This window comes from Oryctolagus cuniculus, chromosome 12 (genome assembly GCF_051225735.1).
Source record: "Oryctolagus cuniculus isolate XC-2025 breed Fujian yellow rabbit chromosome 12, ASM5122573v1, whole genome shotgun sequence".
In the NCBI taxonomy this organism is placed as follows: Eukaryota; Metazoa; Chordata; class Mammalia; order Lagomorpha; family Leporidae; genus Oryctolagus; species Oryctolagus cuniculus.
The window spans coordinates 4,374,266-4,401,119 of NC_142878.1; the positions used below are offsets into that span (position 1 = coordinate 4,374,266).

A 26,854-nucleotide genomic window follows, 5' to 3' on the forward strand; every position below is an offset into this window, starting at 1 on the left:
AAAAAAAAAAAAAAAAAAAAAAAAAAAAAAAACTCTATCCTCAAAAAAATAAATCGGTAACTGTCTACACTCCATACTAGCATGTTCTAGCCAGCCTTACTTTATAAAAGAGTGTTCGTTTATGGCAGTTGCTCAAGTCACAAAGTTTACACTTGCAAATAAATGAAATATATTCATCATATTCTGAATAATCAGGGATGCTCTCTAAAGGTGGTGGTCATTTTAGACAGAGTACCTAAAGGAAATTTCTATCCTTTCCAATTTTCTTTGCTCATGTATGTATTTTGTTTTTTAAAACAACATCAAGTAACCACAATCACGTATGTTTCAAATGTATTCCACTCAAGATTCAGGAATCCCGATGACGCAAAATCCATGTATAGGTTATTCTTTTTAGCTTTTAAAAAACTTTAAAAACTTTAGTTTTTAAAAAATTTATTTATTTGAAGGGCAGAGACACAGAGATAGAAGTGGGTAGAGGGAGAGGGAGGGGTAGGGAGGGAGAGGGAGCTGGATTGGAGATGGGGCAGCTGGGACCGGCATGGCACCCGCATCGGATGCCGACACAGAGAGACAGCTCAACCTTCTGTGCTGCAGATCCGTCCCCCGGTTGTGGGTATGGTTTGCAGGTTGCAGGGACCTCATGTCCAAGAGGAGGAATGAATGCACGTGGGACGCTGTGGCATCCGTGATTTGCTAATTTCACGAATCATTTAAGTCGGAGGTGGGGAGAGGGGAGACACAGAGAGAATATGAGTAAGAGACTGCTCAACAGCACCGATTGGGTTTAATCCCCGAATGCCTGCTATGGCCAGGACTCTATTGCCCACAAGCCAGGATCTGGGATCTTAATTCTGGTCTCCCGCATGGGTGGCAGGAAGCCAGTTACATCATCCATCACTCTTACCTTCCAGAGTGTCAGGGACCAGAGCCTGATATTGAGCCCAGGTTCTCCAGTATAGGACAGACACAAATCAGTGTCTACACTGCTAGGACAAATGCCTGATCCTGGCTTGCTAATTTTAAAGCCATCTCTTTATAAGTAACAGTAATAATAAGGACATCAAAGTCATTCAAGCCATTGTGATCAAATTAGGATAGTCTTTGTGAGTTGTTATTGTTACGATTATACTCATGTAGCCATGTAAAGAAATTAAATTGAAAAACTTGTTTTACTATTTCACAACATTAGAATAAAATCATCCATACTCCATAAAAATATAATTTTATGTAGAGAAAAGATGTGCAGCTTATCAAATGTGTATTAGTAACTGGTACAGCTATATTGCTGATATAAAGGTATTTGCAAATATGCTGTAATGTATAAAATTACTTTTTTCAGTTCATTCATAAATATGGTATTTTATTGTGTGAAGTAATTCATAACTAATAATTTACATTTCTATTTTACATTTTTTAGAGTTTTCAGTGTTTGTATATAATACAGAATTTTTAAATTTTTATTAGAATCTAAAGTCATCTATTTTCTTTGGAGCCTGTCACTCTAAAATTGGTGAAAGACTTTAATGCTCTCAGTCTAGGCTGATGTTAGGTGTGGAGGGCCATACGCACTTATTTCAATGGAGGGGGCTGTCAGATACTTTTATTGAAGAGTTCTCACAAGTCCTTGTACCCAGTGTAACCTGAAGTCTTTAAGTAATAGATTATCCCATCTGGTTTCATTGCTCTCGTGGTGAACCTGGTCACAGCCTCTGTTCATGAAACAAGTTATGAGTCGTACGTCTAGATTCAAGGTGAACACAGCTGTGTTTGATGAGACTGGCATACGCCACTCAGTCTCTGATGCTCTTAAAATCAGCTATTTTAACAAGAAAATAGCCCACCTCCTCTGATCGAATGAGGGGCAGAGACATTTTGTCCTGGACAAAGCTATGGCTCACATGGCAGCTGCCAGTGCACGAGAGCAGTTCTGTGTTCCACGTGACCCATGATGCATCAGATTCGTGAAGTCATACTGCTGACTGAAAATGCAGAATTGATCTCAAAGTTATTAAAAAGATAGTGACAATGGTTTAATAGAAAAAAAAGTTAGATAACTGAAAGGTTTACTGGTCAGACTTGCATTGCACTACAGATGACCATATATATTGTTATTGTGATGAAGAGTAGGAAACTGGCTGTTCTCAGCATGTGTCTGCAGAGTTGCCCTGGGTAGCCTTTTTAAAATTGAAGGAATATTGAGGGGAAGCTGGCAGAGTGGTAACTCACGGGCGCTTGTTTAGTGCACCAGTGTTGGTGCCCTCATGGCCACCATTTGCATGATGGAGCACACGCCCAAATTCCAGACTTGACTCTTACATTGTAGAATCAAAAGGTGGTCTCATACATCAGCTTTCCTGTTCACCAAGCTTTCCCTTTATTAAGTTTATTCCTTACAATAATCCTTATGGGGTGATTCTTTCCCACCTGAAGAGTCTTCCAGTGGCGAGGCTGGTTATTCTTCAGTCTCCCCTGCTTTATACCTTCAGCCTTCGCCGTGTTACCTTGAGTAGGATGCCTCATCAATGTCAGGACTCCTGGAGGAACACGGCAGCATTAGAAACTTGGAGAGATGTCTTAACATGCCATGCCAATGGCCGTAGTAAGAGTATGCCAGGAAGCATTCCAATTCCAACTCTTGTAGATGATGATAACGTCACACAACATGATAAAGCGGAGGTCTTGCCGGCCCCTACTTCTGTAGCAATATCCCATGTTCATCTTTCTATCATTCTCATAATCTGAGTGTCATGACGAGAAGCTTGGGAATTATCAGGATGCAGTGAAAAAATGCAAACCAACCGCCTTTACCAGAATGTGGAGCCGCTGGTCCTCAGAGGAATCTCACCAGGATTTTTATCTCATTCTTGAGAAGTTGTGTAACTTTGCCACACAAAGACCAGCCAGCTATCAAGCAAAAACATCTCCAAATACAGCTGGATCCTCTTGGTGTCTTGGCAATAGGGTTGTCATGCAAGCCTTTCTCTGTGCCCATGAATAAATGAGATGCCTGTCAGAAGTCCTAAAATATCTATTCGGAGAAAAAGTAAAAACACCATGCTATGAAGTAGCCTTATTTGGTAAACATGCCTGTCGGTGATGTGACCACGCCTCCTCCTGGAGAATAAAGATGCATTTATTTCCAGGACTGCGTGCTTCTTCCAGATAATCCTTGTTAGCTTTCTCAATGCGTTTACGCTTTCTTCCCAAATTAAGGAAGGTTAGCTTGGTGGTGGGTCTTGTGACCTCCAGCAGGCATTCACTGAGTGCTTGCCCTGGGGAGTTTGCAGTCAGGAGAGAGCTGCTCGCCGCCCCTTCTCTTCCCCCTTCCTGGCCGCACAGAATGCCACAACAGGGGGTTTGTGAATTGGGATGTCCAGGAGGACCTTGCTAACCAGCGGTGGCATTTCTGGATCTCTAGTTCCTTGGCTGCGCCATTAGGAGGAGCTCTTGATCTTTTCCACGCACAGCTTTGCTTTCCCATCAGTGGGGAGGTGCTCCATTGATTCTGTGAACGCGGGGCCCTTTGCCCGTGCCCAGGACTCATTTCTTGAGTAACTCAGTGGTCAGTGCAATGATTTCTTCCTCGAAGATGACAGTGAGCACCCATGCTTCTGCCTTTATTTCCACTGCGGTTGTCTCTCATTCTAATCCCTATACGATATGGTAGCGAGGAACCAAGGAGGCAGAGACCCATGTGTTAATCTTAGTTCTACGACCCCTGGTTTGGGACACACCTAAGTGTCTGAGTCCTCATGGGTATGTTGAGGGTTAAATTATAGCCTAAATAGCATATCTGTGTGTGTAGACACATACAGATATTTATGAATTTATTTTACATTCTTTATTAAATTTACTAGAACATAGTTGATACATGGAAAATTTCTCAGGTTATCTTCTTGATGTGTTTGCAATTTCTGTAATTTTAGATAAGGCTACAAATATAAGAATTGTGGAAAAGTTTAAACTCTTTTAAAATCAAAAGTCACCACCATATCAAACTGTTATTTTTGTTTCTATTGATAAAAATGAAGAAGTAATATGCTTCATCATGGGGAAATTTGTACTCAACTATTTTGTGCTTACATCTTACATTTTAAAAAATTACTTATTTGAAAGAGTTACACAGTGAGTAAGAGATCTTCCATCAACTGGTTCATTCCCCAGGTGGCCGCAACAACCAGGGCTGAGCCATGCTGAAGCCAGAAGCCAGGAACCTCATCTGGTCTCCCATGTGGGTGCAGGGGCCAAGAGCTTGGGACATTCTCAGGCACATTAGCAGAGATCTGGATCAACAGTAGAACAGCAAGGACTCAAACCAGTGCCCACTTGGGATGCTGGCACTGCAGGTGGCAGCTTAACCCACTACTTCACAGTGCTGGCCCCAGCATTTTACATTGATAACCTGAATGGTGACTTTATCAATACAAATGCCTTTCTGGGCTGATCAATATTTTTGTTATACATAGAAATCCTATGCTCAAACTACTGACCATGTCTGGCAAAGCAAGTTAAGCTGAGATTGAGTTTGGCGTGCTGTCATCATGTATTGGAGTGCCAGTTCGAATCCTTGCTACTCCACTTCCAATCAAGCTTTATGCTAATGTACCTGGGATGGCAAGGGAAAATGGCCAAAGTCCCCGGGCCCTACCACACACACGGAAGGCCAGAATGGAGCTCCTGGCTTCGGTCTAACCTAGACCTGATTGTTACAGCCATTTGGGGGATGAACCAGCGGATGAAGTATCCGTGTGTGTGTCATTTGCTCACTTGCTGTCTTTCCCTCCCTCCCTCTTTTCCTCTGACTTTCAAATATTTAAGAAAAAGATTAGGCCGCTAGCAGGGAGCTGGATTGGAAATGGAGCCATCAGGACTCAAACCAGACCCCATAAGAGATGCCACTGTCACAGGTGGAGGCTTTACCCTGTATGCCACTTCCAACCTAGCTCCCTGCTGCTGCACCTAGGAAAAGCAACAGAAGATGGGCCAAGTGTTTGAGCCCCTGCCACCCATGGGGGAGTCTTGGATGAAGCTCCTGTCTTCCACCTGGCCCAGTTCTGGGTGTTGAGGCCATCTGGGGAGTGAACCAGTGAATGGAAGATCTCTGACTCTCCCAGTCTGTGTAATTCTGCATTTCAAATAATTAGATCTTAAAAAGGGGACCTGATGGGTGTCCCTGCAAGAAGTGGTGTTTGAGTTGAGATACTGAGGGCGACGAGGAGCTGACAGAGAGAAGAAGGAGGGATAGCCAGCTCCAAGGCCTGCAGGGCTTTTTCAGAGGTGAAGAAGAGAGCATAGTCAAGGCGCGTTCAGGGCAGAGGAGACTGGCATCTCAGGTGGGACCAAGCTATCCAGAAAGTTAAGGCCCAGCTGGAGGCATTTATTAGGAGAATGATATGATCTGATGTAAACTTCAAAAAGTTTATCCTGGCATCTGTGGGAAGCACGGGCTTTGGAGGGAGTGGAGCTGGGGAGGTGGTAGGAAGTTCAGGGGAGGACTGTGTGTTTTGGAACTTGAGCGGGTGGTAGGAGGGTACATTGAAAGGAGGACAAATGCTTATGTCACTTGTTTGTGCTCGCGCTGGGATATGAAAATGCCAGAACGCGAAGAAACATTTCAACAGAAGGAAGTCCTTCCCTGGCTTTGCTGTCCTCACGGTCGGAACTTGGACCTGGCTGACCCTTGTCCTAGACATTCGTCACGTGTGATGCTGGAGAAGAGAAACCTGGGGTTGCTTTGGAGAGGCAGTGCAAATGCGCTCCCAGAAAGAAGGGAGATCAACCCATCCTTTTCTGCATGCGGGACCATGGGTTGAATCTTTCAGAGAGCGGGGGAGGAATGCTCTCTGGCTAAGAGCCAGTGTCGGGAGCCGGGGAAGCCTTCACTGCCCCCTCCCTGGGTCACAACTCCTCTCGAGGATGGTGAGACACGTGGCTGGTGGTGGTGCCTGCATCAAGGTACTCAATCACCGTCTATAGAGGGAACTGAACTTAGATGGGGGCACATAAGAAGGGCAGGGGATAATACACACAGAGATGAGAAATGGAGGACTTGGTCTGCTCTGGGGAGAGAGGGAGGCAGGTTTCTGTTGCAAAGGTGACTTCCACAGAGGGACGTAGTGGGTGCTCAGTGGGTGGTTAACAACACCCCTAAAATACGTGCATTGCCTTTCAACTTCTGTGATTTGAAGGCACAACTATTTGAGTGAATAAAGAACATGAGTGAATATAAAATTCATGTGAGCATGAGATGTTAAAGCGGCAACTTGAGCCTGAATCACAGGTGGCGCCACAGTGCTGATGAGGCTGGCACGTGGTGAGCTGAATGTTGTACCTGTAAGGTGGGTGGTGCACACAGAAATGCAGACTGAACTTCCGTGTGTCGCTGTGCTTGGTGCTGCTCTCTGCACCAGTGGGGGCCACTTGGACATTGCATTTATTACAGAAAATTGCAGTAACCCCAAATAAAAACCCTCATTTGAAAGTCATCCAAAGTGCCTGTGTAACTGGAAACTTCGAAGCGGGAGAGGCTAATTCATGAAGCATGCATACATTACTCTCTAAGTGTTTTCAAGTCTGTTTCTTCTCTCTGCCTGTTTATAGTGTGATATTAATAAATGCGGCATTTTAATGAGCATTGACTGAACTCGTCAGACTCGGAGCACTGGGCTCTGTGGAGGCTCAGCACTGCGACTCGCCATTCCTGGAGAGGAGCGTGCTCCTCATTAGCTGGGACAGCCAGGGGCTCACTTGAGAGATGGAAGCCACTGCGGAGCCCACCGCGGCCGTGTCTGGCCTGCTGTGTGGCAACCCCAGGGCTTTCATTAAGAGTCAGATGGCTTCCTCAGAGCACGTGCTGACGGCACGTCACATTGCTTGTCTGGGGGCTTGGCGCTGACACCTACTAACAGTCTGACAAACGGTTAAGTAGCTGCTGCGGTGTGGGTGGCGGAGCCAGGCGTGTGTTACACCTGAGCGGGAAGCCAGGAACACGTGGCCTTGTCATGCTCATGACTTTGAAGGGGGAACATGTGGTCTCACAGTGGAGGCCTCCCCTCATCCAACCCGAACCCTGAGCTCTGTAGCACCCATTGCCCAAGTCACTTGACCTGGAAGGAGCAGAGCTTTTTGCAGACAGATTTTTGTCTTAATTTGATTTTTGACTGCCCAACACCTACAGCCTCTTCTGTGTTTGGAACGTTTCCTGTTGTGCATTTTGGAGAGAGGGGCAGAGCCCATGCACAGAAGATGCAAAGCTGGAATGCCCTGAGCCTTGGCAGTTCCCCACTTGGTTCTTTTCTTGACAAGGTGGGTGCCAAGGTGAAGCTGGAACCGAGATTCCGTGTCAGAGGCTGCTGGTCAGGGCCCAGGAAACGTCGTGCCTTCTGTGCCCAGCATTCTTGGAAGCAGTGGCCACAGCAGCTTTTGCTGGGGTGGGATATAGGCTCCGCTTCATGTGCCTAAGTGATTTTTGTTTTGGTTATGGTCATTTCTTCAGGCTGATTTCCAAGCCTTTGCAGTAAGTCTGAGGGCTGTTTGATATCATTTTAATAAATACCTTTTCTATGAAATCTAGACAAGGGCTATTTCCATTGTTGGAAGCTAAGAACCTGAGCTCATTCATTTATGACCAGGGCTTGGTTATTTTCTTTTGGTAAATGACTTAACAGTGGTGACCTAAAAGCTTTGGCCAGGCATTGAAGTGTCCAGGCCGTGAGTGAGTGGAAGGGAAGGCCCTGTTTAATCCTGACCCTCACCTAGGCATCAGCTCTTCTCCTTTGGTGAAGTATCCTCCACACACAGGCTCCTGGTGTATTCGGAGCTCCTGGCTATTAGTGAATCAGATGCGGGCTCACTGACCTGAATGCGGGGCCAGGAGGTCAAGAGGCTTGAGCACTCTGAGTCAGGCCCTGGCCCAAGACTCCTTGGCTGTTTGTTGGAGAAGCGTCTGTCCTCGTGCCCCCATTAATTTAGCACTTGCTGCTTTGTAAAGTGCCAGTGTGCGGTGAGGCAGGCATTGCCTTCGTGCAGTATGGGTGTTATGGAGTCGTCCGTCCACTCCCTGACAGTTCCAACTCTAGGGCTCTCTGCCAAACCCAGTGCTTGGAAACCCTTAGATGCAACTTTGAATGTAGGCTTTTACTATTTTATTTTTACCCTTTGGTCATCACTTGGAGGCTGTAGGGGACACTGTAAAGGCGGGAGCTCAGCCCCTTGGACGTGAATGACAGGCGTTACCTGATGGAACGATGCCTCTAAGCTGCGCAGGTCACGCTCTTCACAACGTCCTGTGTGCCTGGGGCCACACGAGCCTGTGGCCATTCAAGCTCGGCTCTTGAAGGCCATTTTATACACTTTCTCTTACTCCTCCCAGAGCCCCTTGGAAGCCTTTAAGTTGTCATCCCAGTTGTAGAAGAGCAGGTGTCTGTATTGATGAAAGGCACGTTTAGGAAGGAGCGAGGCTGCATCTGTCAACAAAACGAAGTGGGTGCTGTCACAGGCCAAGCTGACGCCCTGCCTCCCACGATTACGTCTCGGTCACACGTCAGCCTGCAGCTGCTGAGTCTGCAGGACCAGGGTTTGCAGGCTCCGCCCTCCACTGTTGCCACCCAGGGCTCCACGGAGCACATGGCAAGGGGAGGACTCCTTTCCCCACTCTAGCAAGCAGCGTGCCGTTGTTACACAGTGTGTGGCTTGTGCTCAAGTCGCTTTCGAACCCTTGGGAGATTCTTTGCCTCTCACCCATGTCTGTTTTCTCTCCAGGCAAGAGTGACCCTTTCTGCCTGCTGGAGTTAGGCAACGACCGGCTTCAGACGCACACCATTTACAAAACCCTCAACCCCGAGTGGAACAAAGTTTTCACGTTGTAAGTGCTGTGGCCCCTGGGCTGTGGAGGAGCAGCTCCGTGTTGGAGAGGGCTCATGCCTGACGAGCGTGGGGCAGCCTGGGTCTCCGGAGTAGCACCTGTCCATGTCTAGTGCAAGGAGTGAATTTTATTGTTTTGTTTTTCCTTCTGGAAAACCTTTTATCTTTTTAGAGAGAGTGGTGTTAATAATAGAAGAGACCATTCGAACCACAAGGAGGCCTTTGTAAAACAGATCTCAGTGACTAAATTAATCTCTGTGTGGCCATCTATCTAGATTCATTCATTCCTGGGTTAAGGCGTGTTACAAGTGGAGGCCTACCTTAGATTCAGGGAGCTCATAGGCTGTGATATTGTTTGAGTGCCCGAAAGCTTGCATTCTGCTCAGTCTTTTAGAAAATACAGGTGATCTGAATCCCTAATGACAGTCATAAGCTCCTCATCTCTAAGTCTGAGTTACCCACATCGTCATAATTCTCTGCCTACTCTATGAAACTCAAGTAATTAGGAGGATGGGCATATTTAAGTTTCCTAATTTGCTTTAGTGTTCAAAGCAGCTGACCATCAAGGGAAGGCCCTAGTTGAATGTGGGTGGAATGGTGGCCCCTGCTCCTGCGAAGCAGAATTGATGCTATGTGTACTTGAAATGGAGTTGATGGGTTAGGAGCATGTTCAAGGCTCTGAGAGAAGCAGATTCACTCTGCTGAGCAGGTGTGCCTGCCAGCAGATGTAAGTCCCTCCTTCTGATCAGTAGGTAAAATAGTCTCTAAATGTGCCTGGGAATTTTTATATCTTGTGTTGCAAAAATAGATGATTTTGATGTATCTCAATGAATTGTGATTTTCTACCCACCCCCCCGAAGGAATTCATCAATTTAAAGAAAGCTCGCTCGCTCTCTCTCTGTCTCTCTCTCTCTCTCTCTCTATATATATATATATATGTATTTTGCTCCTTTCACTTGGAAGTGACTGAAATAACTTTATTTTCATCTTCTCTATTTCTCTCCCCTTTCCTTTCTTTATCCTGTTTCTTTAAAAGTCCTACTCTTGAGTGTGTGTATTTACGGAAAATGTCAGAGTGAAAGGGTTGACTTTCGTGTGTGTGTATGGATGTCTGAATTGTCTGTGATGGAAGGTTTGGGAATACAGTCAGTTTGATTTAATTTTTAGAATTTAATTAAATGGTACTTTTATACTCTAAGGACACACAGACTTAATTAGTGAAACAGTGTTTTCAGATCTTCATGGAACAGACTTCGCTTGTGTGTGTTTGTGTATGAGACATGGTGTTTCTTGTTTCAGCCCCATTAAAGATATCCATGATGTTTTGGAAGTGACAGTGTTTGATGAAGATGGAGATAAACCCCCCGATTTTCTTGGAAAAGTTGCCATTCCCTTGCTGTCTGTAAGTTTCCTTTGTTAATAAATAATTTGTGAGTCATGCTTTACGGTTGAGTCTCCATGGTCTCGGGTTGCTTCATCTTTTGTTAGTCTGGAGGGAAAGAACCTCCTGGCAATAGCAGGAAATTACTGTTTTGTTTTTCTTTATTTTTATTCTGTGTTTTCCATAGTTTCTGATTAAAGTAGTATGATGCTTTTCTGTATCGTTCCAAAGTTGATTCAACCAACCAAAACACAAAACACCCAGCCTTTCCCCCTTAACAGGGGAGGTTCTGTCTGGTTTCAGGGCTGTGGGTCTATGCCTGATTTTCCACTTGTTAAGGGAGGACGCACTTGTGTTTCCGTAAACCTCCTTGCTGCACGTTTCCTCAGAGACGAGCTACCCGTGACTGCGCGTTTTTTCTCAGTCCCACTAAAGACTGTTGCTGCAAAAGTTCTGTTTGTCTTTTGAGTAGCCATGTTTGATTTCAGTCTCCAAAAGTACTTCGTGGAAGAAAGCAGAGAGAGAGGGCCTCCACTGGAGAAGAAAGAGTAAGGTGATCCAGTTGAAAATAATGCCCAGGGTCAGCTAAGACCAACAGCTGAATGGGAAGCTGTTTGCAAAATGCAGAAGAGAAACATCCATGACGCCTTTACGTTGGCGAAGGAGGAGAGCTGGAGAGTGAATTAATTGAACTTTAATGTGTGTATCCAATGTACTGTCTAGAAGAGAGGCCACTAGGTTTTTACCCAACTAACACAATTTGTTGTAGAGTCCTTATGACTTAATTAGCCAATGAGACTTTATTTCTTCTGAAAGACTTATTTTCCCAAAGCTGTTAATGCGTGTGCGTGGATGGAGCACTCTGTAATTTAAGCACAAGATTAGTCTAGCTTACAGGATGTATACGGAGAGGGGAATGCAGTACCTCTTAATATCTCCTCTTCGCAGTTTGATCGCTTGGTTAATTTCTCCCCAAGTTCTCATATCCCTGATGTTACTCGAGGAGCCTGCTTGGAGCATCTGCCGCCTGCTGCAGCCGGCCCTTGCCAAATGCTCGGAGCCAGCGGCGGCAGGCGGTGCAGCGCCAGGCGAGGAGATGGTAATTTGGGAGTTCCCCCTCCCGTTTTTATTACAACTCTGTCAGTTATTCCTCTAAGAATACATGTAACAAGAATGTGGGGCACACTTCTAGAGACATCTGACGGGACAGAAGCCAGGGCGCTCTTTTAAAATCACCATCGTCCTTTTCTCTCTTCTCTCTTTTTCCTTTTTTTGACCGTTTCTGCTCTGATTCTTCTATACATCCTGACTAGTCTATTTTATCCCTGGCTGGGTGGACCCTACTTGATTTTTTAACATCTCCTGTAATACTAAAAATTGACTTGGTTCTTTCCTTGAAAGAATTAAGAATTTATCTCCAGCTAAATCAGGGTTTCTCAGTGTTGGCTCTGTTGACATTTGGGGCCAGAACATTCATTCTCTGTACATGGAACAGTCCTGTGCTGATAGCAGCCCCATGACCTCTCCACATTGGACAGCAACAGTGCCTACTCCCAGCTCCTGGGACAAATGTAAATGGCTATAGACTTAGCCAAAAATCCCCAAGGAGGTGGACGTCACACCCAGTGGAGACCTAGAATCAATGCATTTCAAAAACACGTTCATCCAAATACAAGGTAGGACGCTTTGTGGAGGTCTGAGCCTCAGTGCAAGTGGTCCCCACACCAACTTTTTTCAGGTTGGTGGTGAGCTTCCCACGATCCCCACGTTCGTTGCTGTGACACATGCAGAGTTGTCAAGTGTCCACCTGGTGCCCGGAGCTCTTGGAGGATGCTGCTCTAACATGACCACAAGGAAGCTCACATCATCTTAGTTTTTTAGGTTAATGCTGGAATTCTGTCCATTCAAATAAATGATAATGTTACTTTTATATTTATGGAATAATAACCAAATTTTTGAAAACCAAATTTGGTGTACTGCCAAGGTTTGTTTTGTCAGAGCATAGAATAGATTTGGCCAGGGGAATCCCACGTGGTCAACAGGCAGTCATGGCAGAAGAGCAAAGGGAAAAGAGGACAACAGAGAGGTCATTTGTCAGACAAGATGGACCCCAGTCCAGGGCGAAAGTGGTCATTCTCTTATTCCTTACTCCTGGTGCAACAGTTATATATTCACTGAAACAGAGTACGATGTAAAAAGGCAAAATGTTCTATCAGTCCTGGAAACCAGGAAAGGTGACTTCACCGTGATGGGGTATGAAGAGTCAGGCAGTAGTGGTCATTGGTCCAGACGGTGATGTCGAGAGAGGGAAGTTTTGTGCATTCCCCCCAGTGTCCGTACAAGAAGATGGCAAGTGTAAACCTGGCCATCTCACACATGATGGTGGAGGAGAATAGGTTAAAACTTCCTATTCAATGGAAATGCCTCTTACAGTGATCAGAGAGTGAAACCTAACTGCTGCTGCTTTGAGATACCTGAAGCCCAGTGAGCCATAAATGGGTGGACAGTAGTTCAGCACATAGACCTACGGTGAGGGGGAGTCACTACGCAGAAGGCTATTTTAGGAGTCAAATAAAAGATTCGGTTATCAATAAGGTTAGACAAGCATGGAACTTCCCTGAAAAATAAATGTATATATGTTATAAATATATAAGAAATTTACAAAGCTAAAATCACAATGTGATAAAATACATTCTATATCCAGATGTTAAAATACCAGAATAAAGTTGTAAAGTGAAGATTCTTGAAGGTGCAAGTCCCAGAAAATGCTGCTAATGGGAAAGTTCTCTATGCATTGCCACAGGTACTGAATTTCTGGGTGTGAGGTTCTGGAATCTCCATTTTTAGCAAATTATCAGATGATGATTTCTAAGCACACTGAAGTGATGGCTCTCAAATGTAGGAGAATAAGCAGTAAATGGCTGAATATGTGACTATATACATAAAAATAGACTATCCTGTTCAAATGTTCATTTAACTCAAATATTGATCATGTGGGTCCAAATGCTTCAGTAGACCCCAAAAGGCAGAAATTTCAGTGATCAGAGTACTATAGAAATAGAAATTTTAAAAAATGAAGTACTAAACTGCCTGGTGGAAAAGATTCCCAAGTCACTAACGTAGATACCAAAACTGTAATCATGGGCTACTTACAAATCGACAATTCAATGCGTACATGAAAATGGGTGGATAAAGGCCAAGAATATGATTCAGAGGAAATTCTTTCCTTGAATGGTTTTATCACTAAACACGGAAGGCTGAAAATCAATTAAGCAACTCAACAAAAGAATCAAATCAGAGAATTAAAAAGGAATCAATAAAGATAAAAACATCAACAGAGCGGGAAGGATGGAACAGTGGGTGTGATCCATCCGAGTAGCAGTTCCTCTGCCCTGAAACAAAGCATTCACAGCGTTAATGAAGAAAAGAGGAGAGTGTACCAGCAAGGATGAGGAAACTGTGAGAAAGATAGCGCACGGCTGTGAGGCGCATCAGGGAACTTCACTGAGGTATCTGAGAAGACGCGGGGTCAGACACAGCGTGCAAGACTGGGTGCTGCAGACATGGGGATCTTGCAGTGAGACAGCGCTGTATTTGCAGACGTGGATGTGTGCACAAAGCGGCAAAGAAAATTGCCCTCAGAAGCATAATCGGAGCAACTTGGATGTCAGGTACCGAATCGGCTGCTTAGCAAGAACGATTATGGAGAGATTGGAAAAAGTCCTCAAATTATTCTTTTTGCTTTCTGCTTCCCTCCCTCATCTAAAGAAAATAACAGATTCAAGTCACTTTATGAACAAGTTTTTTTCTTTTTTTAAGGTATATAACCTTCATGTATTTCATAAATATGACTTAGGAGACAGGCAATTTTTTTACATTATTTAAATTTATTAAGAGTTTGAAGAAGAAAACTTATGAATTTTTCCTGAGATTAAAATAACCCATATGAAAAATGTAGATTCAATCAAAAAATTATATACCTATCCTGGAATCCTAGTAAATCTCAACACATAAGGAGCTCTAATTGTGTAATTTATGTCATTGATACATTACAGATGACCTGCCTGGGACACTTGATAAAATTCAACACCCATTTTTGATTGTAAAAAAATAGTCCCATGAGTTAGTGATGAGCACCTCCTTAAGACGGTGAACGGTATCGTGAGGAGTGTTATAGACATCACCTTCACTGGTGAGGCACTGTCTTCATCTCTGAAAAGACAACAGTTGTACCTGTGGCATAGGAGTGCTCCGAGCACTTCATGAGTTTCCACACTAACAGATTAACCGTGGAAAGTCAAGCCTTTCTTTTCAGACCCAGCCATTGCAACATTATGAAGAAAAAGGAAAGTGTGCTTATTTTAATGAAGTCAGTACGTCATTTACAGATCCCTGATGTTCTCAGGCTTTTATAAACATAAAATTCATAGGCAGGATATTTTCATAAAAAACTGAATAACATCAATAGTAAGAACACAAATTCCATTGCTTTCAGTAGATTCTTAAAATGCATCAAGGACTACAATGGAAGACAACAAATAAGGTAATGTCTATGATCTGTGTAAGGAAATTGTAGAACTGTAGTGAAGAACTTGAAGGGAAACTCAAACTGGAGATCATTTTATATATATTCTTGAATTATGTTATTGAGGAAAGGATAGCTATTTAATAAGTAGTTCTGAGGAAACTGGCTTCTGATTCATCAGGAGAAGATGCGCCAGGTCGTTACCGTAAGCACAGGAACAGTGTCAAGAAAAGTTAAAGATCAAACACTTAAAACTCCATTTAAAAATGGGAAAAGAGTGGTAAAATCGTATGCAAGAAAAAGCAAATTGGAAATCAGCAATGGCAAGAGGCAAAAAAGAAAAAATCTCAAGATGTCAGTATGCTCAAGATAAAATCAGAATCCTAAATTAAAACAAAGGATTGACTGGTTAAAAAAAATGCTAGCAGCTTATCAACAAATGGATAATATTAATTATTAATTAGTAATCATAAGGAAAAGCGAATCGATCTGAAAAGTTAGAGAGGGATCCTAGTAGTGACTCAGCATGCGCATGGCTCATGATATATTCAGTTATGAAGCTGGAGGTTAGGTGGCAGAGCAGAGACCCAGCCCTCCTGGGCTGGTGCCCTGGCTTCTCCCCTAGGTTGGCACTGTGACTTTTGACAAGTTCTATAACATTTCTGTCATACTGCTCTGGGGGTGAATTGAAGATGATGGTTGTAATGCATTGCAGGTGTGTGGCGGGATGTCAGTGGGTAACTGAACTGGTAACTAGAGTTGTGGCACACATTGAGCACCTGGAGTGCACGCAGAGAACATCTATGTCGAGTTAGCAACTTAAATTAGGAAATTACTTTATGAAATCATTACCAATATGGTAAAGAATTTTTTATTATCAAGTGTAGAAATAAGACACTCTCGAGTATTGTTGGAGGAAGAATGACTTGGTATAAGCCTTGTATTGTTGGAGGAAGAATGACTTGGTATAAGCCTTGTAGAGTCAGTTTGGTAAAGTGGATTAAACTTCAATAAAGAAGTATCCTTTGAGCATTTATAGTTGAGCTATGTGTTGGCATGGCATCCGGGGTTCAAAAGGATGCACTGATACCTGTAGGCACATAGATGTTATATGCCAGACATGCGAGATGACTCAACCATGGTCTACTGTTAATAAACATATGGGCAAAAATGTTCACTTTAAAAAAGTGTACATTAAAACAACCTGAGACTATTTGTTCCTATGATATTGCTGTATATTCAACAAAAATGCCTCTGGTTGTCCAGGTTGCAGGGAAATACTTATTTGCTGAAGCTGAGAGTATAAATTAATTCATTTTAGGAGAACAAATTGACTACATTAGCCCAAACCATAAAAACAGGCATGTCTTGTGACTCAGCAGTTCCACCTCCAGGAATTTACCTGTGGGGATGTTATTGCAGATGCACAGATATCCAGGTAGAAATTTGTCACACTGCTCACAGTTCTGAAAACAATCTTAATGAACTACAGCAGAGGATTAGTTAGTTCCAGAATATTCATGAGGTGCAGATCCTTTCTAAATTACATAGGATATTTGGTGATTACATGGAGGGGAGTGTGTCCTGTAGATTTTTAAATGTAAAACATAAGCAATTAAAAATGACATAAATTAAGACTAAAAATAGATATTTAACATGCAATTCCTGTGAATCTGTCATTGTTATTGCTTTGTGCTGATTATTTCATGGCAACCTCTGAGTTGTTTCCTGTTTTTATTGACATTTTACAGATCGGGAAACTGAACAACCAGGAACTTAGTTTATCCAGTTATCCTGGCAGTCTGATGCAGAACCCGATTTTAAACTCAGTTCACCTCTATCTAGAATCCAAAAACACACCCAATGAAATTTTCTTGTAAGAGCCACACAAACATACATTAAAAATTGCATACCTGTGTTTATTCATTAAGAAAGATATTAATGTTCTTGGGGTGGGTTTTTGGCTTAGGCAGGTCAGACACAACAACTGCATCTTATCTGAGAGTGCCCAGGCTCCAGTCTCCACTCTGCTCCCACCTCCAGCATCCTGTTAATGCGCATCCTGGGAGACAGAATGTGATGGTTGAAGTCCTTGGGTCCCTGCTACCCATAAGGGAGACCCAGGCTGAGTTCTGAGCTCCTGCCTTTGATCTGGGCCATTCCCAGCTATTGTGGGGATTTGGGGAGTGAACCAGTGGATGGGAGATCTCTCTGTGTCTATTTCTATCTTCCAGAAAATAGTAATTTTTAAAATGGGATGAATGGGTTTAATGTTAATTGTGAATTTTATACAATTTCTAGGATTGTCAACTGATTTTATAGAGAATTCACATGCAAGTTTTAGGGGAGCCAGCTGATAAGAACTGCAAGCGCCTCAAGGTTTTGTGCTGTTGCAAAATTCGGATCTGGTTCTGGCCTCTGGTGTGGATGGGTTGATTGACCCTGGGGGTCCAGGAGGGGAGGGAGTGTGGTCTATGTAGAAGAGGTTGAGGGGCTGGATTCTGGCTCTGAATGGGGCCAGCGGTGACCTAGTGGATATTTTCATTTCCTGATTTTTGAACTGGGTCTGGGGGGTAGGGAGCTGCAGAGATGGGGTGGGAGAGCAAGAATGTGAATGGGTACCAGGGAAAGTATAGGGTGATGCAGGTTTATACACAAATATTCTCCATTTCCTACGTCAAAGGATGACAGAATCAGTAGGACGCTGTAGTCTGGTTTAGATTGTAAATGTGTCTCTTTCTCCCTTCCTAAGGGTTTTATTCCTTCACGTTGATTCTGATTAACTTTTCCGTTGAATCGGTTAACTCATCACCTAGGAGATTTGTGTAGTAAAACAAAAGGTCCAGATGAGAAGTTTTCTCTGTTGTTACACCAGCCTCAGTTGTATACTGATTATAAAAGAATATAATTTTCTAATATAATGAATGTAGCTCAAAGATTAGTTTTGTATATTCTGTGCTTGAATCCTGTTTAAGCAGATTTAATATTCTTTTATATGGAAATAAAGGTTGAATAATTTGAGGACAATTGTGGGTCAGATTAAAAATTTAAGACGAGATACCTTCTCAGTAACTTTTACTTGGGCTCCCAAATCCTGAATCAATACTCAGACTTCCTGCCCTCTTCCATTTGTGAGCTAATTCAACCAGGAATTTACTGTCCCTCATATTCTTAAAAGCATTATGATGCATTGTTTCCAAAAATCCGTGAAAATGTTTGCTTTGGAAACTGTGGAAGTTTGTATTCCTAATTAGGTTAAATCTATGTTGCTGCCCTGTGGAGACACTGTCCTCATATGGTTGCCTAATATCCTGCTCTCTGCCTATGAAAAGGCAAGAAAACAAAGATGTCTACCAAGTCAATTGGAAGCATTTATCTTGCCGAGCTGAAGCCTGAGAAATTGTTTTATCCATGCCTCTCAGTTTGAGTGAGATGGAGTCTCCCTCATTGCACTCAGAGGCTTCTTTTGTGGTGTGTTTTTTTTTTTTTTTAAGATGTTTCTTGTAGCAGACAAACTAAAAAAGTGGAGTGAATCAATTGTTCAATAATAGAACTCTTGATAACTCATAGTCTATGGGCATTTTGAATTGCATACAGTTGTATATAAACATGAGACCAATCTATAAACTAGTGCAAATAAATCACCAAATTTTGACACATAAAAAATGAAGTTGCAACATCTGCAGTTTGTCACGTACGCAAAGGAGTTAAATACTATATCAGGGCTCTATGAATATACATCCTCAGTAAAAGTTAGAATAAATGCTAGATTCCCTTCTAATTGGTACTCAGAGGAAGGGATGCTGGTGTTTGTGAAGTTTGAAGGGACTCTTCATCTTTTCTGTAACTTCAGGCTTTTTACAACTTAATGAATTTTAATTCACATGTTTTAAGATACTTTTCTATTAAAGCGCTCAACATGAATAGCTTTCATCGTGCCTTATAGCTTTGATGACTGCTTTAGTGTGCCTGGGTGGATTCAGGGTTTTGCTGACACAATGCTAGGGACATTGAGTAACAGGAAGTTGTCATTTACTAAATTAAAAAAAAAAACTTTTTGCTATAAAATATTTCTTTTTATACTGATACTTGTTCTTCTGTTGACCTTCCCTGGCCCTTAAGAAATCGTGGAAATTTTAAGATAACAGTACAATGACTGTGGGCTGAAGCAAAGTTGGACCAAAGTCCACTTGGCAAAGTATCATGCTGTTTCTGTATTTATTTCTTTCAACTTTAACACCCACAGTTTATTGAGTGGGGCTGTGTATCAGAGCGGACGCTCAGAATCCTGTTTGGACACCGTTTAGGAAGGAAACAGCGTCTTTATGGGGACCCCTCCCCCCAGCCACCGGGCAGGGAAACCATCTTTCTGCATAAAACCTATTCAGCCCAGAGAGGTGGGGTGGCTGGGGAAGGAAGCCGGCCTCTCCCTTGTAATGTGGGATTGCTGTTTCCCTGTGACTTATTCAACTCGTTTCCACCGCTGTTTGTAGCTTGTGATGACAGTAATGGTCATTGAAAATAGGGCACAAATTTCATGCCCTCAAACTTCCTATGTTGCTTACGTTTTGGTTATTACAGTCCCAAGCAGAGCTTCCAGTAGCTCAGGTTTTGCAGATGTCCTGTTAGAGTTAATGGTGTACTTCTTAAGGGCCAGAAGTTTAATCAACACAAATACTGCTACTGTGTGTAATAAAAGCCTGGCTGCTATCAAATCTGAACAGAGAATGATTAAGTCAAGCTATTTAGCATGACTTAAAGAGCAGCCAGAGAGTTGCCAAAATGGTACTTAGAGGTGTTTGCCTGGGCATGTCTGATGCTGGGACCCGTGGGTAGATCTCTGTGTGGAACCAAGGTGACGTGCTGGCCTGGGGAGGGTGGCAGAGATCTGGCTTCTAAGAAGATTCCTCAGTGCTTTGTGCATTTTAATTGATTTTTTTTTTAACCTCAATGCTAGTGAGGCTGATTTAGTTTTTCATTCTGCATTGTTTCCTGGCTAGTGAAACAGTGACCATTTTGTTAACATATTTTTTATTCATTTCTTCAAAATGTTCTAATAATTTTGAAAAGTTGCAAAGAGAACACAGGAAGTTCCCACAAGTCCCTCGCAGGTCCCTCCTGATGTTGACGTCTCGCATTACCAGGAAACATTTGTCAGAACTGAAAACAGCCCACAGTGGCACCCAACAAGAACTGAGCTGGGATGTTTGTCTGGATGACACCCGTTTCTGCACTAAAATCATTTTCTTTCCCAGGATGCAATCCAGGGTACCGCACTACATTTAATCATCTTATCTCCTTAGTGTTCTGATTTACGACAATTTCCTGATCTTTCCTTTTCCCGTGACCTTGACAATCGCGCTTGGGCCAGAAATTTTTTGAATATGCATCAGTTTGGAGGAAATGAAAACATGTAATCTCCAGGATTTTTCAAGGAAAGGCCTGTGGCACAGTGCAGTCATGACTGTAGTCTAGTGCGTGAGTGATTTTTCTCCCAACACGTGCGTTTCAGCCTGGACATTCTTATCTTCCTATTACAAGCTGATGTGTAATGAATTTAGTAGCTTCTTAATATTTGTTGTATCTGTTATTCTACATTCTCAACTCTGCCCAAATTAATTTTGATTATTCAGCTTACACCCACATAGAAAACTTACACTAATAGGTATTTTATATTTTGTTTGTCACAGATTAGAGACGGACAGCCGAACTGTTATGTGCTGAAAAATAAAGATTTAGAGCAAGCTTTCAAAGGAGCAATTTACTTAGAGATGGACCTCATATATAATCCGGTAAGTCCAAGTGGGCCAACCCTCCCAAATCTTCAGTACCTAAAATAACAGTTGGCCAGAGACACTCCAATCAGGCTAAAATGTTCTGGCATCTTAACGTCAGAGGGAAGGAAGAGCAGTGCTTTAAAATCCATCAATAAAATTGGTGCTGTGCTTCCCAAATTTCAGAGTGCTAATCGTGTGAGCCAGAAGTGACTGTGTTTAATTCCTGGTGAATCTAAATATCAAGGAAAAAAGTTGAAGAAACAGAAGCAATTTTTATATAATCTATATATTGTATCAAATTTATATTAATATCTATATAGTAGCTATATGACCTATAATATATAATCTATGTGTAATATATATGACCTTAAATCATTTATATATAACCTATGTAGTAGAAGATATATAATAGATACGCACACAGGCAACGTGTAATGACCTGTGTGTATGTATCTCTGTGTCCCCAAGTTTCTGGCAATGCTAGAAGTCTGGGGGCTGTCTTCAGTGTACAGAGCTGTGGTTCCTTCCTTGTAAGTCTTCCCATTTCATTCATTCTCCCCTCAAGGAAGTCGTATGGGCAGGCTCCACTGTGTGCCTTCATCTACTGCTTTCTTCTGGCAAGCACCAGTCTCTGAAACCTGGCTTTAAGGGAAAAGAGCAGGAGAGCTGTACATAGAAAATATTTTGGTTAAGTGATTCTTCAGTGAACCAGCCAACCTGCAGGGATATTGTTTCCTGGAGGTTTTCTGCCGTCTGATGCACCGAACGAGTCGCCACATCCCTCTCACGCTTCAGTCTCCTCCCTGTCAGACGGGGCCACCATGGCTCCTGTCCTAGGGTTTCCAGGTCATTGGAAGGAGACGGGACTCTCTGCGGAAAGGTGTTTTTATAACCTGGACACTGATACTCACATACCAGTCACTACTGGTGAAAGAGTACTTCTGAGCACTGTGAGGGGAGCCGCAGAACTTGGGGACCTTGATCGCTGGGGTGGTTTAAAAACCTCCGAGGAGGTAGCACAGTGGACACAGCCCCGCCCCTGCCCCAGTGTGCCCTGCCAGGGCCTGTCCCCGGGAGTGATCCTGCTCACCCCTGGAGAGCACAGGAGAAGCCTGCACTTCTCCAGGTTGGAAGGTGTCTGTTTCCTCTTTGCTCCCACTCAGTAGGAGACAAGGAGGAAGCGGATAGGAATCCTGCCCATTAAACACCGCGTCTTTCTAGGTCAAGGCAAGCATCAGGACCTTCACCCCCAGAGAAAAGCGCTTTGTTGAAGACGGCCGCAAGCTGTCCAAAAAGGTAGGTGTGCACCAGGCTGGTGGGCTCAGCACCTAGGACACCTCCTTGTCATTGCTTGTGGCTTCTCCCCCTCCCTCCCTCTGCTCCTTGTCGCCCTGCTCTCCTGAGACAAGGACTTCACTCGCCCCAGTTAGAAGGGGAGGACTTAACAAGCCTGCTGGGTGAAGAAGTCGGGACCATCCACTTTGCCCCATCCTGCCCCGAGCTAGAGCTACCGTGGCTAATACCAAGGCGGCTCCCGTGCCCTGCTGGGTTTCTCTGGGTTTCCGTGCCTGCCTCCTCTCCTTTAATCTTAGCTGCTGCTGGCCCTGCCCTTTGAAGAGCAGGGAGGGGACAGGAGCTCCATCTGCGCTCGCTTCGGCGTTCACCCGCGGCAGCGCCTACCTGCCAGTGCTGTGCTGGCATGTCACCCCACGGTGAATCACTGCTGCTCCCCCGGCCCGTGCCCCTTAGTTCCCTTAGTTTCCTCAGTTCGTCAGGAAGTGAGGATCAGGGCCTGGAGGGGAAGTTGCACGTTCTTTCCCTGTGTCCTCTGCGTGAAGTCACTCTCCGTCCCTGTCAGACGCGGTCCAGGCTCTCACCCTGTACCTATTGTCCCCGTGCAGTTGTGCAACAGAGAACAGAGTGTCCCCTTTTCAACGCATTTATTACTTCCCCCACTTCCTTTGGGGTGAGCAGCTGTGGCGCCCATAAAGCAGATACGCATGAAGCCCCTGTGCCGTCCCTTCGTTTCCCGTGAACCGCTGGGCACGGCTTCTGAAGGGAAACTGCATGTGTTTTGCTTGGGTCTGCTGTAACATTGAGTGTGTAATAATTTTTTTTTTTTTTGGGTAACCCAAGTAAGTGCTTATTTTTTTGGTTGTTGTTGTTGGTGTTGCCTTTCACTTTGTTTACTTGAAAGTTAAAACCAGAGTTGAGGCAGGTGGGGGAGCTGCTTTGCAAGCAACTTGAAATGAATCTGCTGTAGCACATTTGCAAAATATGTTCTCCACCGGCAGCAGCTTTGAGCCCTGAGAGCACCAGGGCACGTGCTGCTCAAACCCCCGGGGTGTCCTAGGACCCCCACCCCCCATGCCTCTTATAACGCTGGTCCCTCAAATTCTCACAGCGTTGACGCTTTTTGCTGATGACCAGACTTAGAGGTACTTGCTACATGACTGGCACTTTTTGAACCCCTCTAGTTCTCAACCTGAAAGTTTAGGACTAATATGAACACTAAATTGTAAGTGACAGACCTCGACACTTGTCCACAACTTGGCAGTGGGGTGACGGGATTCCCTCCCAGAACTGTCCTGTCCTGTGATCTCTGCAGCAGATGAGCTACAATAAATCTGTTTCTACTGTGAATCTATTCACTTGTTTCCAAAGTGGACAACATTCACCCTCCGTCTCCCCATGCCCATATACCACGTACACAAATTCACCCACACCCAATGCCTGGGTGCCATAGATTTCATCAGCTTCATTTTGTCCTGCACCTTGTTGAAACGGGCTATTCTTCATCAAATGAGCTATAAAAGGAATTGGGCTTTCTTTTCCTCTGTGGATAACAGTATTTTTTTAAAAAGTGATTTCAAAGTATCAGAACTTTTCCTTTTGACTTAGTTTTTAATTGGCAGATACACAGCATAGATTAAGCTAGCTGACCTTAAGGGAATATTTGGAATATTTAAACGCAGTTCCTTGTTTTCTGTTTTGCGACACCAGATCTTATCGAGAGATGTGGACCGCGTGAAGAGGATCACCGTGGCGATATGGAACACGGTCCAGTTCCTCAAGAGCTGCTTCCAGTGGGAATCCACGTCAAGAAGTGCAGTAGCATTTGTGGTAAGCCTCCTTCCAAAGGTCAGGTTATTCGCTGCTTATTTGTGTGGTTTTATCTTCCTAAAATATGTTATGACATGAGTGATGGTGTAGTGGTTGTCATTCTAAGATTTGACCTAAGTCAAATCTGTCTTTAGAATCCTTCAGTTTCCCAAATTCTACTCACCTCCCACTTGTGAGTTTAAGGGCGCTGGTCAGGCCTACTCTGCACACCTAGATGTCTCTCTAGTCCTCTTAGCCAGATTTGTACAGTTTCATTATGTGCCAGGAATGAGTACATTATTGCTTGATCAGTCTGGTTTTAAACAAATCATCCACAAACATTGATGTTCAGAACACTTAGTAATATCAGACCACTTGGGCATAAATGATCATCCTGTATTGCAATAGGAAGCAGACTGTCTTCTGTATGTGACATTCTTAGATAACACTGGCTCATGCTTGTGGACATAATATAGTCTCAGAGATCTGAAAACTACCAGAGTCTACCACGGAGAGTCCAGGAGTCTTGGAAGGACTTCAGGGTTGGCACAGTGCCCTCGCTTCACATAGCCCGCCTCCTCCCTCCTCTGTCCTTGATCAGATCGATAATGTCAGCCACAGGAGGAGAAACCACATCTCCCGGCTGCAAACTCTCCATTTGTTGGTATCCCACTACTTTCTGTGCTGTACAGAGGTCACTGTAGGGACCCCTACAAGGTTTGAGTGGTCTGAGAGTGGACACGGCCACAATCTTTGGAAGCTCTGGTTTCTGCATTTCACGTGTGCCTTTCGTCTACTGTTGTCAGCACATCCCCAGTGTCTACGCTGTAGCTGCAGCCTCACAAACGCTACTACAGGTATCAGCTAACAGTGTCATTGGTTCCAGATCACTCCTACCTTTTTTATGCAATCAACTATATCAGACCCCCAAGAGGCATTTTCTTGGCCAGTGGGGAACATTTTGTTTGGGTTTATTTCAGTTTTCCCTGGCTTCAGGATACAGAGGGCCTATGCCAGCTGCAGATTTGATCTCTAGTGGACATTTTGTGCCGTCTGAAATTGCTGAAACATTTGGCCTTGATAAAAGGACTTGTTTCTTCCGTTTACTTGTCCACTTCCCTCTCACATTCTCCTCTGCCAGTGGCTTCATGGTGTTTGATTCTGTCGCCTCCCCAGCTCTGCTTCCCACTTGAATTCCCTTTCAAAGCTTCCATGGAATGTTCTGGGTCATTCTGGGAGGAGAGGAAAGTGGACACAATCGGTGTCGTCTTCCAGGCCGCAGGCTGGCCAGCCGCTGCAGGGGAAGAGGATTTCCGCCTTCTGGAATTGCATTTCTGGTGCTGTGCTTTCAGAAAAACAGACCTGTTGCCTTGGATTCTGCAGGGGATGACAGACATGATGAATGGGCTGCCGGGCTGATCTGGAGAGATCAGAACGAATGCATAGGAATAGGTTGCCTAATCCAGAGGACTTCTAGATGGGTAGGGAGCCTTGGCAGGGGGTTGCGGAGGGCTTCCCTGCTGCCACCATGAGCCTGAGCCTGCTGCCAAGCTGGCAAATGTGGGCTGCCTTGGTGGCTGTTGGCTGTTCTTCAGTGAGAACACCAGCTCTAGCTGCCCTTCTGTGTGCGTAGTGAGTTTCAAGTGGGGTGTCTGCTAAAGTCTGAGTTTTAGGGATACGTGAGACCGTGGGGGACTTGTGTGTATATGGCGCACGTCCCACTGGACATCGCTGAAGAACATGCAGAGAGTCACCTTGGAGTTCCGTGCACATAAACTCTGTCTTTTGCTTGTCCTGATTGGGGTGGAACCTTTTTGCTTTTGTAACTTCTCAGCTTGAATTTGAAGCTCAGTAGCACCCCCGTTGACCAGACCTGGTGAATCTCTGAGATACTGCGGACACTAAAGGACAGGTGTTTTTCCTTCCTAAGTTGTCGAGTAATTGTATTAAAAATCATTTTTGTTACTACTGTCATAAATAATAGTTCTGCTATTAAAGCAAGGGACTATACAGAAAATGACTTTTTAAGACAAACTTTAAAAAATGCATTTTAGCTCCCTGCCCTTTTGTGTTTTTTTTCTTTTTTCTTTTTAACAACATGTGGGTAGCCAAATCTTACTTTTGGTTGGGAAGACCATTGCTTTCATGGACCTTGCCTGCAGCCTTCTCAGCTGTGGGGAGGGTAGTTCCTGGTATTGCCCACCTGGAGGCTGCTCCTGGTGGCAGTGCTGTGCCCCTGAGACTGGGGACTCCGCGATGAGTTGTCCTGCTACAGGGTGTTGGCTGTGCAGGTGACCTGAGCCAGACAGAAGTAGGAAGGCCATAAAGCAGATCCCCAGCCTATTGCCTCCCTTAACCATGGCAGTGCCCTGAGTGCTGATGGTGACCCCAAGAGCCTCATGTTCTCCTGTGACCTGTAGAGACTAGAACCTGCTCCTGGCCTTTCTCCATCAATGGGACACTTGGTTTGTGCTCCGTCTGCTCATTGTGACCGTAGAAGGGGGACAAATCTGTGATGCTTTCAAACAAAATGGTAGGCCAGGAGTTCTTTAAATATCCAGCCTCGTTTGAAGACTTTCACCTCTCTTCCAACTTGGGACAAGTGATATTCAACATTCACTGCACGGTTATGAAATGAACCCCTACAGCCGGCGCCGTGGCTCAATAGGCTAATCCTCCACCTTGCGGCGCCGGCACACCGGGTTCTAGTCCCGGTTGGGGCGCCGGATTCTGTCCCGGTTGCCCCTCTTCCAGGCCAGCTCTCTGCTATGGCCAGGGAGTGCAGTGGAGGATGGCCCAGGTGCTTGGGCCCTGCACCCCATGGGAGACCAGGAAAAGCACCTGGCTCCTGGCTCCTGCCAGGATCAGCGCGGTGCGCCGGCTGCAGCGGCGGCCATTGGAGGGTGAACCAGCGGCAAAGGAAGACCTTTCTCTGTCTCTCTCTCTCACTGTCCACTCTGCCTGTCAAAAAAAAAAAAAAAAAAAAAAAAAAAGAAATGAACCCCTAGAAGTACGGGCAGTGGTGCCACTACCCCACAATTAAGATAGAACTGAAGAAACCATCTATTCTTCCTTTCACTTGTGAGAAAACAAAATAGTCTGTTAACTTCAAGTTCTTGTGTCTAGTTCCCAAAAACTCAAAGTATGTACTTTGTAGGAAGCTATTATATTCTGACTGTTAATTTTCAGACTTTATGGGAGCAA

The 26,854-nt window shown here is 44.3% G+C and overlaps 1 protein-coding gene across 13 annotated transcripts in view; it reads left to right on the plus strand.

Annotated features, from left to right (window-relative positions):
• The window catches only part of MCTP2 (multiple C2 and transmembrane domain containing 2), a 252,067-nt gene that overhangs the window by 144,841 nt on the left and 80,372 nt on the right, over window positions 1–26,854 (plus strand). For all 13 annotated transcript variants that reach the window (XR_016218666.1, XR_016218667.1, XR_016218668.1 and 10 more), the window contains 5 exons: window positions 8,764–8,866; window positions 10,165–10,267; window positions 20,462–20,563; window positions 21,770–21,844; window positions 23,552–23,671. Coding sequence is in view for 10 of the 13 variants with exons in the window: in XM_089311100.1 (XP_089167226.1) it covers window positions 8,764–8,866; window positions 10,165–10,267; window positions 20,462–20,563; window positions 21,770–21,844; window positions 23,552–23,671 (503 nt within the window). In the remaining 3 variants the exon portion in view is untranslated. The remainder of the gene's footprint in view (window positions 1–8,763; window positions 8,867–10,164; window positions 10,268–20,461; window positions 20,564–21,769; window positions 21,845–23,551; window positions 23,672–26,854) is intronic.